Source organism: Camelus bactrianus, chromosome 9, assembly GCF_048773025.1.
Source record: "Camelus bactrianus isolate YW-2024 breed Bactrian camel chromosome 9, ASM4877302v1, whole genome shotgun sequence".
NCBI classification, from domain to species: Eukaryota; Metazoa; Chordata; class Mammalia; order Artiodactyla; family Camelidae; genus Camelus; species Camelus bactrianus.
In genome coordinates, this window is record NC_133547.1 from 73,445,076 (window position 1) to 73,459,382 (window position 14,307).

The 14,307-nt window shown below is 41.8% G+C and overlaps 1 protein-coding gene and 1 pseudogene across 15 annotated transcripts in view; both read left to right on the plus strand.

The window, feature by feature from the left end:
• Positions 1-3,209, plus strand: part of TOX3 (TOX high mobility group box family member 3) — a 352,097-nt gene extending 348,888 nt beyond the window's left edge. For 12 of the 15 annotated variants that reach the window (XM_074370750.1, XM_074370751.1, XM_074370757.1 and 9 more), the window contains 2 exons: positions 1,269-1,955; positions 2,233-3,209. In XM_074370750.1, coding sequence (XP_074226851.1) covers positions 1,269-1,955; positions 2,233-2,286 — 741 coding nt within the window. In that variant the 3' untranslated portion in view covers positions 2,287-3,209. Of the gene's footprint in view, positions 1-1,268 lie in introns of all 15 variants that reach the window. The other 3 variants (XM_074370753.1, XM_074370752.1, XM_074370756.1) reach the window with 1 other exon arrangement.
• LOC141578737 (MFS-type transporter SLC18B1-like) overlaps positions 1-14,307 on the plus strand; it is a 489,075-nt pseudogene that overhangs the window by 433,746 nt on the left and 41,022 nt on the right.

The window sequence follows — 14,307 nt, forward strand, 5'->3', positions numbered from 1 at the left end:
AGTTCCCCCATAACCTCCCTCCAAAAACCTCTAATTTTCTGAAGAATAAGAGGAAAAAATTGTCTTTAAGAGGACTCATTCCAATCACTGTTGCATTAGTAAAATAATTTATTTTGTGGAGGTAATTATGTGTTTTTAGCACAAAATGTATTAGGCAGTTTCTCCCCATGTTGTGCCCCAGGCCGTTTATCTTGTAACAGATTATTCAGTCACACAAATGTTGAACATTCTCCCCTTACCTATGACTCCTTTGATACATTCTGGAAATCTCTGAAAATCTTTGGTAAACTAAAACTAAAGTTGTAAAGTACTTCAATTTAGTGTCTCTAAAGAATTCAGTTACGTTTTTCTTATATTCAAATGAGCACTGTTATAAATAATCTTGCAAATACCAGGCTTTGAAATTTTCTAGTCAGAGTCATTTTCTGGTAGTAGTAATTGTTAATTAATCAAAATAGCTAACATTTATGAAATGCTTTCCGTGGGCCAGGTGCTGCTCTAAATGCTTAACAAATATGAGTTAATTTAATTCTCACAGCCTCTACACAAGCTATAAAACCCCATTTTATAGAAACGGAAAGCAAGGAACAGATGGATGAATTAACTTGCCCAAAGTCACAAAGTTGTTGAGTATCAGAGCTAGACTTGAACTCAGGCAGTCTATACCCTATTGTCTTTCAAACTGATTCTTGGTGGTGAGGTTAGTTTAGACTTAAATGCTGAAGAACTGTTACTCTTAAATATGTGTATCAGTTATCTTTTGCTATAGTAGCACCGTGTAACAACCAGCCTCAAAACCCAATAACTCAAAAAGATAACATTCATCTCAGAGAGTGCCAGTAAACCAGCTGGGTCTTCAGAGCTAGGCCAAGGTTGGCAGGATCAGCCAGTCTTGCTCACCTGTGTGCAGTCAGCATGGGGGGTTGGCACTGGACTCATACACATAAATGGCAATTGGCTGGCTGGCAGTGAACTGGCTCTTGAGTGGGGTAACTGGGCCACATGTCTGTCATCAGGTCATGGCAGGTGCTGAGAGAGACAGACAGACAGACAGACTTTGAGAACTCACTTCCATCACATTATGTTGACCAGAGCAAAGGCACCAATTGGGCCAGCCTAGATTCAAAGGGTGGGGAGTTTGCCTCTGGGGGGAGCTACAAAGTCACGTGACAAAGTGCTTGGGTTCAGGGAAGCATGAATAATGGTGGCCATTTTTGTCATCAATTTACAAGACTTAAAAATACTCAAATCTTCTCCCCCAAATTCAGGCTGCCGCTGAATCAGCAGAAGCCCAGACCATTCGTTCTGTTCAGCAAACCCTGGCGTCCACCAATCTGACACCCTCCCTCCTTCTCAGCCCCCCGCTGTCTCAACATGGAACAGTGTCAGCACCACCTCAGACTCTCCAGCAATCGCTCCCCAGATCAATCGCTCCCAAACCCTTAACCATGAGACTCCCCATGAACCAGATTGTCACGTCGGTCACCATTGCAGCCAACATGCCATCGAACATTGGGGCTCCGCTGATCAGCTCCATGGTTGGCTCAGCATCCTCCGCCCAGGTGAGCTCTTCGGTCCAGACCCAGCAGCATCAGATGCAGCAGCAGCAGCAGCAGCAGCACCAGATGCAACAGATGCAGCAGCAGCAGCTCCAGCAGCACCAGATGCATCAGCAGCTCCAGCAGCAGATGCAGCAGCAGCATTTTCAGCACCACATGCAGCAGCACCTGCAGCAGCAGCTCAGCCAGCAGCAGCTGCAGCAGCAGCTGCAGCAGCACCTCCAGCTGCAGCAGCTGCAGCACATGCAGCATCAGTCCCAGCCTTCTCCGCGGCAGCCTTCCCCGGTCACCTCCCAGATGACGTCCCCTGGCCCCGCCATTGGGAGCCCCCAGCCAGCCTCTCAGCAGCACCAGTCGCAAATACAGTCTCAGACGCAGACTCAAGTGTTATCGCAGGTCAGTATTTTCTGAAGATGCACGCGGCAGGCGGGTTTGCGCATCTTGGGGGAGAGTGGCGTCATCGGAGGGTAAACCACATGTGGCTGAAACTCGGAAGTCGGTGTTGGTTATGCAGAAATGTGTAACAGACCACGCGGTCCTCTCAAGTGTCTATTAGATAGGCAATAAGAACTACAGTGTAGCTGAAAATCATCTTCTAGCGGACTCTAAATCACTTTGTTTTTAAACAAGAAAAGCTGTGCTCTTTTATGTGATGCCTTTTTTATTTATTCAGGCTGTACCTACAATATGTGAATCAAACCGTTTAATGAATCCTGGGACATACTGATGACTGTAATAAACTGGCCTCTTTGAGTCATAGCAAATGGCCTTATTTCTCCAGAAGTGAATAAACCACACTTCCAGGCGACTGGAACGTCCGAAGCCCTAAAAATAAAAAGCACAGTCATAACTACCTGAAATATGAAGAACCAGTTTCATACAAACATTTGTATGACGTCAATCGTTGATGGCATTTTTTTGTCATGAAAAAAAAAATGTAAATCACAGACTTTTGCCAAAGCTCTTATTTTTTTTTCCTTAAATCTCTCCAGAAAAAAAAAAAAAATGCAAGTGATTAGATTCAATTATTGACTCATTTTTCACTTTTTACCCATGACTTCTCCAAATCAAACCACAGTATATGTTGGAACAGTACCTATGACCACTGTTAGCCCATTATACTCATGCCAATTAGAAGACAAGAATGTGAATATTATATTCTGTGTTTTGAGTGACAAGTTTCGAAAATTAAAAACACTGTATTTTTAAAAGGGAAATGCACTTAAATGAAAACAGTTATTACAAAAGTTAAGATTTAAAAAAAAAAAGCAAGAGTTTTTATTATGATGTAATACCGGTAGAATATTTAAAAGGCACACCACATCGGAATAATCAATGTAAATATTTTCTTTCAAAGTTGTAAGTTTTCATATCATGTGTTGTAAAGTTTTCATAAACGAGGCTTTAACGTAAACACTGGTGACACGAACCATTCATTGCTACGTTGCTTCTTGTGTTTTTATGCTGTTTTATACTTTTTTATGAGTTATGATAGCAGCAATTAAGTTGTTTGTATTTTGCTTAACTAAAACAAAAATGCTTTTATCTTGCTATAGAATAAACACATTTCAGTAAAAACTGTGGACTGTATTTTGATGCAACAACCAGGAAACTGTTCACTTTTCAAATAAAATGATATGTTAAATTTCACTTTCGGTTCTTTGAATATGTAGAAGGTGAGGAAATATGTCCACATACCAACTTGTGTTGGAACCCCAGCATCGGTTTCCATTTTTAGTTGGAAATAAGAGATGCAGAGCTAAGCATTTGGATTGCATGGTCCCAAATCAGGGCCTGTGAAAAAGAAAAGAAGCCATCAGAAATACTTTTATAATTATAATTTTGTTAAGATGCAAGGGAAAGGTAAGTGTAGAGGAAAAAGCAATCATCTCTTTGGGGCTAGAACCAACTGGCATTGTGTTGTTACCGCTATTAAAACGGATGGCGAATGCTAATTCTTAAGCCAAAATAATTATTTCGGTGCCCATTTCTTCCCCCCTTTTCTTGCTCTGTAGTGGCTCCTCTTTGAGAACAGTGTGACCACTATCCCCAGTTGTCTTGCATGATTAATTACAGCATCTGTCCTGTCAGAAGCTATAATGAAGAGGTCTTGATAAAAATTGCAAATTACCACTGGCAACAGTCTTAAACTGCTTATGATAAAATGAAAATTAAAAACAGCAAGTGTCAACCCTGACCAGAATCCTAATCTGGAAAAAAATGAGGGTGTGAGTAGGGGCAGCCATAGCTACTGTGTGCAAGACATTAAAAAAAAAAAATAATGGAATATGGATTCCTCAAAGTTGTTGTTGTATTTCAAAGAATATTTACTGTACGTTGTGGGCTATGAATAATGAATTCAGCTTTCAATATTTCATAATCCTCTCGTACTCTGTGTTATGTACAAATATTGAACAGCAAGAGCTTCTAATTATAAATTTATAGATTTCTTGCTGTAGAAAAATGTGTCTAAATTGAAGCTTTTCATAAGATGTATTAGTTGACAGGTATCAGTGTTCAAACAGTCCAAGAATGGTGCCTAATCACATCTACAAGGGGGCAACTATATTCCACAAAGAACTGATTCCACGTCAGACCCATCAGAAGCAGAGCTGATGGCGAAAGATTTTTCTGTGAATTGAAACTAACATTACATAACAATAAGAACCATTTTATACTCTGTTGTGAAACCTTTAGACAAATGTCTTCAAAATTAATTGCTAAACTACATGTGACAGTAATTGTGTATTAGTTCTGTAATTGTCATTTTGAAAACCCATGAAGTATTGCTTGGAAAAAAAAATGTCACTAGTGATAAGACTTAATTACAAATGAAGTCTGTTTTCAACTGGTTTGCAGTTAGAAGCAGGTGTTGTATCATCTATTAAATGATTTTATAAATCTTGGGTTTTATCACATTTGATTAAATGCTGCTAAGCACACTGATGGTCAATTTCAAGGAAAAGAATTGCTTGATGACTAACGGTTTAAAAAAATTAATCACCAGGCAGAACTATATCTTTAAAATGTCGAAAAGGCTTGAATCGTGAAAAGAATTCCCCAGCCTTGTTACCAAATCATTTTTCTCAGGATCTGCTAAAGCGTATTATGCATCAACTTGTATTTCCCTTTATCCGTGGGACTGGTTCCTAGTTCTGAGACATACGTTAAGTACTTGGTGTACTTTTTTGGTTATAGGTCAGCAATAAAGCAGCGTGGTGAAAAATAGGCATGAGAAATGTGGTATCTGATTAGTGAGACATCTAAACAGCCTAAATGCTTTCCCTGCTAAATGGTCCACAGATATTAACGAGGCTCCCCCACGCCCCGTCCCCCATCTCGCACACCTTCTCTCTCCCCCTGCCGTGGGCACAGTATTTTATTACTCTGGCTAAACAGACTCTCGTTTTTGCATTAACCAGTACTGCCTTGCGATGAAAGAACATAAGGAGTTTTCATTTTTAGCTGACACGGGGTCATTAGTTCCCGACTCAAAGAACAAAAGCTTAAATGCCTTCGTGCAGCATAATTTCTGCAATCTATTCCCACCTGATGGAGGTTTGAAGGCTTTCGAGACAGATGGATTACTATCTCAAGTTTAAGTAGAAGTCCTCCGCTGTGTCCATTCAGCGGGCTGCAGACATCTGAATGGTTTCGTTCCCATTTCTCACCCCGTGGAGCATTTTTCAGCACTGGACTTCAATCTAACCTTTCCTTTCCCCCCCTTCTCCCCACCCCTTTTGTTTGGCTTTTGTTTTGCAACAGCTGTTATTATCGTTTTTGGTCAGCTGTGATTGCTGGAGGCAAAATAGGACCAGATGGTGTTTTGCTATGCATGAATGGCGAGTTAGAGGAGTTGGGATTGAATAGGCCAAGTCTGAATGGTGTCTCCGCACCACCTGCCTGCCTGAGCTGTGGCACACACATCACAGGAGCATGATCCGCCTCAGACCTACTAGAATCGGATGGGAAAGTGGGGAGCTGGGGTGGATTTTCCCCATATTTATTGATCTTCCATGCACTAACGGAATAATGCAGTGTACAGTCAATTTGAGTTAATTGGATATGACAGAGCATGGGCGTGTAATCTATCACTCTAGAATTCTGGTTTGCTTTACAGGTTTCATTGCTCCCTCAAATACACACACACACACACACACACACACACACACAGAATAATAGCAAAAATTAGTGGGCTAAGTAGGCACAAAATTGTTTAAAATGTCTCTAAAATAGAATTAAGAGTCTAAAGTGAGGATTGGAAAGGGGAAGATTCTTCAAAATGATATTTGTGTCTGTTAATAATACAAGGCAAAGAAAAGCTATGTTTCTGATACTCGTGGAGAGCCTTTATACCTGTAGGTTACCCATCAAATATTTCACACGTAGAAGAAATGCGCCTTGCTAGGAAACTCACACAGATACACAACCAGATTAGAATTCTCTTAGAAAATATGAACTGTAGAAGTCGTTCTCCTCATCCTCTCAAAGACAGTTAGCTTTGCTGACTGTCTGAAGTAACCCTGAGATGTGCTTTTCCTGAATCTGAAAGCTGGTGAATGAGTTTAACCCACATCAGTTGTGATCCTACAGGTGTGTGGGTCACGTGTGCCGGGGTGTCACCGAGGAAAGCTTAACCACCCAGGAAACATGGAGTGAGATATGCAGACAGACAGCTCCATTTGCCTGAGGCCCTAATTACTTAAATTTACTTCTGCTACATGCAAAACATGATGATAGGTCCCAAAGGAGATGCAAAAATAAACAGGGCCTTCTGTTTGTATATGTTTGAAATTTTCCATAATAAAAGTTTAAAAAAAATAAAATAGAAGCCATTCTTCACTTCGGGAGCTTTTATTTTTCTCTTGTGGTGAGGGAGAGCACCAAGAAACCTGGAGCACATGTGGATTTTGTGTGTGTGTGTGTGTGTGCTTGATAATCTGAGAAAAATGCAATTTATTTAGAAAGGGAAGAGATTGCAACTGGTTAGGGTATTCGGGAAAGCTGCATGGGATTACTGGCATCTAAGACGTGCCCTGTGGGACTTCACTGGGCTGAGATGGCCGTCCTCGCCCAGCAGAAGAAGGAGGTGGCTTCTCCGGGCAAGGAGGAGCAGGAGAAAAGCCACTTGGGTTGAAAGCACAGGCACCAGCAAAATAGCAGTAGAGAATAGAGCAAATTGGACCCACGGTGCTCTGGGGGAGGTGAGCGGGAGAAAGTGCTAGAAGGGACGTTTGGGGTTAGGTTTGTCGAAGTCCTTGTATGCCCAGCTGGGGACCTGTGCTTAATTCAAAAAGCACTAAGGAAGGTCTGATCAGGGTGGACTGAACGCATGAAGGGTTTTATGTGAGCTTACTTTTGAGAAGGGAATATCCAGTTGGCACTAAAAGCTGAAAGAAAAATGGAACAAGCTTCCCACTTGAAAATGTATCGCACTGTTTTAATTATTTACGTAAATAAATAAAGCGATCGCTCCGCCCTCGCTCTCAGACCACTCACATCTTCCCGGTACAAGAACACACCCTCGGCAAAGCCAAACCAAGGCATTTTCGGTGCCATCTGCAGAATAAGCCTTATCTTTACATTAGCATCCAGGGGGAGATCATTTTCTGTGTTTCTGCTGTGAGAAAGAAAGCTATTTTCACCACTGGTAAAAAGTACCTCTCGGTGCTTGAACTCAAATGTAATGAATGATAAAAAGAAGGCCTTGCTTTGTTTCTGAGTAAAACCTCAGGCAGCCCTGGGAGGGATGTTGGTTATGGTCTCAATTTAATTTCAAAGAAGACCCTTCACAGACAGAAAACGCGAATGTGGATGCACACTTCTTAGCAGAGGAATAATGCTCTTTTGTAAAACTTCTCATTATCACTAGCATTTGTATAGTGGTCTGTACTTTTCAAAGCAGTTTTTTGTGGATTGGCTCATTCAGTTCCCTCTCTCGATAGGACAGGAGTGAGCCTCACGGAACAAATTAGGAAACCGAGGCACAGAGAGGGTTATGGCTTGTTCCACTATCTGTTTTGCTTATAAGAGGCACCGTCAGAACTGGCATGGACATTGTCTCCTTCTAGACCTGTTATTTCATTTACCTTCTAATATTTGTATATGTGTCGCATGTATTTTTGACGTGTATTTATCTGTCATATATTGTATGGAAGGAGGTGTAAGTAAATATATGTGTGAATAGACAGATGATAGATATAAATAGATAGATAATAGATGACAGAAATCCATCACAGCACCAAAGAGAATAATTAATCCCTGTTTTCCTCATGGCTAGTCAGGCAGTAAACCAAAGTGAACGCCACCTAGCCTGTGTTCTCAATGGGGCATAATGCCACATGGCACTTTTTCCCAGTGTGAGTACCTTCCAGTCTGATTGTTTCCTCTACCGAGATCTCTCTGTAATTATTTTGTATTTGGGCAAACGGCTTTGACTTGTGGGGTTCAAATGCTGGGGCTGGAGGTGCCACAAAAGTACCAATATTGTTCTGTGTGTTTAAAAGGGGGTTGGGGAAGAGCAGGCTTTAGGGATGATGGAGATGGGTAAAGACCAGATAAGTGTGCATTGTTATGCATTATTTAGGGAATCCAGTGACTCAGTATTGAGCCTGGGAATTCAATGCAGGAGAGGGGATGCGGCCCCCTAAGGACTGGGGGTAGCCACCCCGGGTACTGCTTCAGGCGTTACCTCTCCATTTCCAAGACCATCTCTCCCTGGCTAGTGGAGTGCATCCTAGCACAGGCCACCACTTGTTACAGGAAATACAGAGGTGAGAACCTCCGATCCTAAGTCCCCCTTCCACAAGATTTTATTACTGTCTTAACTATAAAGAGCTCTAAAGATACCTTGCAAATAGTCACTTGCTAAGTTTGAACAAAAGTGAATGACATTCTAACATATTCATCCGGAACACCAAGCCCCAGCTTTCTGGAGAACAGAATACTTGGGGACTTTGAACAGAATCGTGGTTATTTTGAGATCCAGGTCTTATGTTTCTTTTCAGATTTTTGGCTGACTTTTTCTTTCTGGTCAGTGTGCTTTGACTCCAAGGGTATTTCGTTACCAAGTAAGATTCTTTTGATAACACTCCTTGTTCTGTGTCACCCCTTCTGACGTGCAGAGGGAGCCTCAGTGTTCAGTGCGTCACAATGAGCGGAAATGATGTCATATTCTAAACCTGCCTTGACTGGTAATTTGCAGATTTGATACAAGATCTCAGCCCAAATCCTTCAGGCCTGCTGTTCCACCCTCACCCTTTCTGCGCATTCTTAATCCTCTCCTCTGTAATTGGTATTGAGTACGTGGGCTCCCCAGGGACAAATAATAGCATCTGCGGAAATTACCTACATACCGTCCTACCACTTGTGTGCTTTTTTTGGATGACAAATTAAGATATCCATCTTTGGCTGTTTGGACAGTTACCTGGAAGGGTTAGCATCATTTTCTCCATAATAACATTTTTATAAATTGTGTCCAAAGGCTGGCACACCTAGCATGGAACTTTTTAATGATGCTTGGACTATTTTGGCCAATGAATGTGAGTACAACTATTGTTCTTTCCAAAGCAGAACCAAATTCCATAGGGGAAATGCACCATCCTTTTGCACGTAGAAAATTAAAAAAAAAAATCATTGTTTATCCTATTCGGACAAAATTTCTTATCAGAAGAAGCATGACGTTTTCTCACAGCTTAAAGTCTAAAATCTTGGTTAGCAAGAAGATCAAGGCTATTATCAGGGAAAAATTTTAAGATTTAAGTATGTTAAAAAAGTGACAATGATACTTGCTTCTAGATCCTCGAGAGCCCAGAAATGTGCTACTTGGGTTCCATCAACTGCTAGACACAAGTAACCAGCCAAAGCAGAATGACTTTTTACAGTGGGAACAAACGATCATTTTTTGGATTGGGCTCAATTCCTGTGAAGAACTTCTGTTTATTTGTAGGCTGTGTCAGAAGTTTGTTTATTGCCGAAGAATAACTTAACCTGTTTGTTGGGGACAAAAATATGTATGTGGCTTATATTTTGGACAAAATGTGAAGGTCAGATTCTTAGGAAGGTTAGGTAATTATCTATAGAGGTTTAAATTCTTTTTTTGTCCTTAATTTTTTTTATTGAAGTCTAGTTGATTTATAAGAGGTTTAAATTCCTGAACTAAAAACTATTCAGAGACCAGAGCCATATTTCTTCAATTTGCTCTTTCCTTTAATTGTTAAAACCTTTTACATAGTGAGGAGCATCTTTGGGGGAGAAAGCTTCATTGGGGGATTTCTGGAGGAGCAGTCTGGCACCCAAAGACCTCGACAGCACTTGACTGAGAGAAATGCAGGAAGCACCACTCTCGGCCAGCTTCAAGTCCTTACGTCACCACCGCACATAAAGGAAATGAACAGAACTCTGCAGTGCAAATTAAGCATACTCAACACTAAACAAAACCTCTGCAGAAGCGAGTCAGTGGTCTGGGCATGTGAGCTGTGATTCGCGCAGGAGCCTGAGCACACAGGTAACTAGGCTCTGAGTCAAAGAAACAGAACACAGCCCGAGAAGAAGGAGATCACTGGATACATGTGGTTTTCAGGTGCCCGGGCAATAGCCATGAAACTACTTGGCTCCAGAACTGAGCTACGTTTTGTAAGCCTGTGTTCTTAGAACAACTAAGAGTTTTATGTTTGATACAGATGGTGTTTATACAGAGTACACGAGCTCAGCGTGAGAAGTAGTCATAAAACAGACTGGGGTCTGGAATAATTATTCACAATTACTATTGTATAATTGGATGCCATGACGATTATATAAAAAATATTTTAAGAAGTAGTCTCTGCTCCCACTTTCACAATAGTTCTTAACAATAAGAGACATATGCTGTAAACATCGTAACATATTCTATGGTGTTTACAAACTTGTATCAGGCTGGCAAAACTGCAAATATAAAAGGCCAGGTTCTCTTACTTGCATCCTTGGGAGAGGCACTTGCCCTGACTCACCTCCAGCAGCAAGCTTACTTTCTAGTCACCAACGGGGCTCCAGGAGCTTAACTGCGTTAGTCCAGACAAAAAAAAAAAAATGTTAAAAAAAAAAAAAAAAAAGAGAGACAGAGAGAGACAAAAAAAAAATGGGCCCATTCTGCAGAAAGTACTCACTTCTTCAGCTTTCTCCAAGCCAGAAAAAGAAACTTCTTTTGGGCCAAACTGTGGCCACTGCACAACAGCACAATGCTTATATTTAAAGTTTCTAGATGGAATTAGTGAATCGACAGACATCTGATCATTATATACAAAAACACTCGTGTCTTCTAAAAGGACAAAAAACGATGAGCCTAAGTTCCTATCACCCTTAAGCAAAGCAGCCAAAAAGAAAATTCATTAGAATTTTAAGTGAAAATACATTTCCTCTTAATCGCATTTACAAAGCAGGTCTGTGCTCAGGAGCTCGGCGGCCCTTCTCGCAGGGAACAGAAGAGCATGGGAAGTAAATTTCAGAACAAATGACTCTGGGGAGGGACCTGTTTTCAAACACACGTGTAATGGGCATGGAAATCAGTGCAGCTCTCCTGTCGCCCTTTGCTATGACTCATGGGTGGGCATCCACTGCTGAATTTCTGTCTATGACTCTCGAAGGTAATTGCTATGCTTTGATGACTGGAGTCTTTATTACAGCTGATCAGGGGATTCCAACGGGCACTGTGTTATCATCGAGAAGTGAGAAGCATCTTTCCTGCCTGGACACCGCTCTAGTTTCCAGGATTCCTAAGGCAGAGGAGTAGATGCCAGGCAGGAGACTATTCATGCAAGTCCACCACCTGTTGCCCTAATGATGGTGCCTCTGAATATTCATCTGCCAGGTAACAACAAGCACAACGTCTGCGACTCAGCAGCCGGGAAGAGTGAGGGTTACCTCCCTTGTCATATCGGTGGCCAATACTTAATGTTCCAAGCCTGGATTGAAACAACCTGTTCTAGGTATGGTTTCCAAAGGGACTACCTCCAGTTGTCCTCCTTGGCCCTAGAAGAGGAAGGGAGGGAAGTATGGAGTTCGTACCCTGCTGCATTATGCCCGAGTGTGCAGCTCCAGCCTTTCAGAGATCCTCAACCGTCTTCCTGTTTCCTACACCTGGCAGATGGCCATGAATGTTCCTGACTCCATGAGAGCAGCAGCATGTGCCATGAACTCTGAGATCAAGGTTCTCCTGCAAAAGAGAATATGAATGCTTAGTGAGCAAGGATGCTCGGGTTTTGCCTATTTGAACTTGAACTCGCACACTCGCTTTTTCTTCCTGTGTATAACACAGCAACGCATGCATGTGTATTTATGTACTGCTAAGCTTGACTGTTTCTTTACGACTATGCTGTACGGTACCTCTTTTAACCAACTTGGCTTAATTCTATGGTACAAGCAGCCCAAGGGACTGTTAATAAAAGAGAACAATCGTCCTTTCTGACGTTATCCTCAGAGCTTTGGATTTTATTTCCAGCACCCTAGTTTCCATTAATAGCTCCCTGTGAATGCATTACCTATTAATCATTCTTACCTTTTCATGTTTACAGATTTTATGGGTTTTCTCTAAGCTTTAGGAAATGGAGCATCTATTTATTTCACTCCTAACCCTTTATCCCACCATCTCATTGGTTCACATGCAGGCATAATATCCCAATTGAGTCACTCACTCATGCATTTGTTCAGCAAATATTTACATGGTGCCTTATCTCATGGAGATATATTGTGATGGGGGAGAGGGTTTTATTCATTCTTTAAGTATTTGGATACCTACTAAAGTGCAGTGGATAAAAAAGAAGCAGGAAATGGGGGTGGGGAGGGGATGGAGGAGTGGGTAGAGGATGGACTGCAGGTGTGAATAGAATCATCAAGGAAAGCCTCACGGAGAGAGTGGTGATGGCAAGGGAAGGAGCTGTGTGACCATCTAGGGGAAGAGCATCCTTGCACTTTAATGACGGTGAGTGCAAAGGCTCAAGACGGTTGGTGTGTCTGAGATGCTGCAAGGCAGCCGGTGCGGGTGGAGGGGAGTGAGCGTGGGAGAAAGCAGAGGCGGTCCAGTGGGAAGCAGGGAATCAGGCTGTGTAGGGCGATGGCTCTCAGCCCTCACAGTGGATCACAATAGCAGTGAACTTCTTTCCTTAAATGGGATTATGATACTGTGGTTATGTTGGAATAAGGTTAACTTTCCAAGCTACATACTGAAATAGTTATGGATAGAATGAGGTGATGTCTGGGATTTGCTCCATAATAATGCAAGATTGGGGGAGATGGATGGGGATATGGAAGAAGCAGCACTGGCCATGAGTTGCAAGATGTGCGGGCTGGGTTATGGGTACATGGATGTCAGCATATCAGGGTATTATTTTGTCTAATTTTGTGTATGTTCACAATTCACCATAATAATAACATAGAAAAGAAACCACCTGGGGAACATACACAAATAAGTAATGGCTCCAGCAATTGGGGTGATTGTTTTGGGGTGCAGCAGATACATTGTTTTATTTGTTTTAAGCCTCCCCGGGCTTTGTTAATTGACTATGCACCTGAGGATCTTCTGGGCCATTATTAGGACTCGGACTTTTACTCTGAGTGAGAATTTTGAGCAGTAGAATGACACAATCTGATTTACGTTTGCAACAGATCATTCTGGCTGCTGGGTTCAGAATAAACGACAGGGCAGCAAGGGCAGAAGCAAGGAGATCCAAGCAATTATAGACAAAAGTAATTACCAAACAGTTTGGTGAGGGCTGGGATAGAATGTTAAACACATAGAAAGGTAGGCTGAACACACGTATTTTCACTTCATCCAACCATTCCTGGGCAATGAGGGGCATTTCAAAATATGCTAGGATGATTTACTGTCAAAGAGAGTCAGAAGAGCCAGGGAAATGCCCACAGTGGGAGAAAGTCACTTGCCCTTTAAGACTTCTGACTTCCTTTACCTGAAGCAATTATGTCCAATATTGGCCCTAACTTCTGATTTTTAATGAGGATGGCAAGGCTAAAGGTTAGAAAAAAGAAATGCTCTTGGAGTCCAACATGCAGGAATATAGCATCTCTTAAACTATCTCTCACTCACTTGAGAATGTACAGCAGGCTTTGAAAATCCAGCCAAGCCAATCAACCAGCCTTTCAATGACACTCCGGCATATATCTCCCTGTGATGGAATCTTCTAAGCAGAAGCAGAGCATTCCCCATCATCCTGGCCTGTATCTTCCAAATACTACTTTTAGCAAACCTCCAGGAAACCTTGTTTAATCCACAATTATCTACCAAGTGTGCCTTCTGTTAGACCATGTACTATACTTAGTGGGAACAAATTGCCTAAGATGCAAACTCTGCCTTTAGGGAGCTTACATTTTGACCTCCCTCTTCTTGACCCAACCATTGTGCTTTAGTTAATACCAACTAAGCACCTAAAGATTATTTAATTTGTGGTGTAGGTCACTACTGATTTGAAATCACATGGAATACAGGGGCCATGTCTTACACGTGAACATTCGTATTCCCTCACCACCAGGGAAAGTGCTGGGTCCACAAAAGATGCTCAAAGATGTTGGTAGACTGATTCCTAGATAATTTTCACGTGAAATCAATAATAAGACATTTAGGAATAATGCCTTTCCTAACAGAGGGATGACAAGATGACTTCAGCTGATCTGAGTTTTAGCCTCTGGAGCATCAGCATAGTCCCTCAAAACCAACTTATCAAAGAGCACATGAGAAGGGGAAGCTGAATTCCCTAGATTT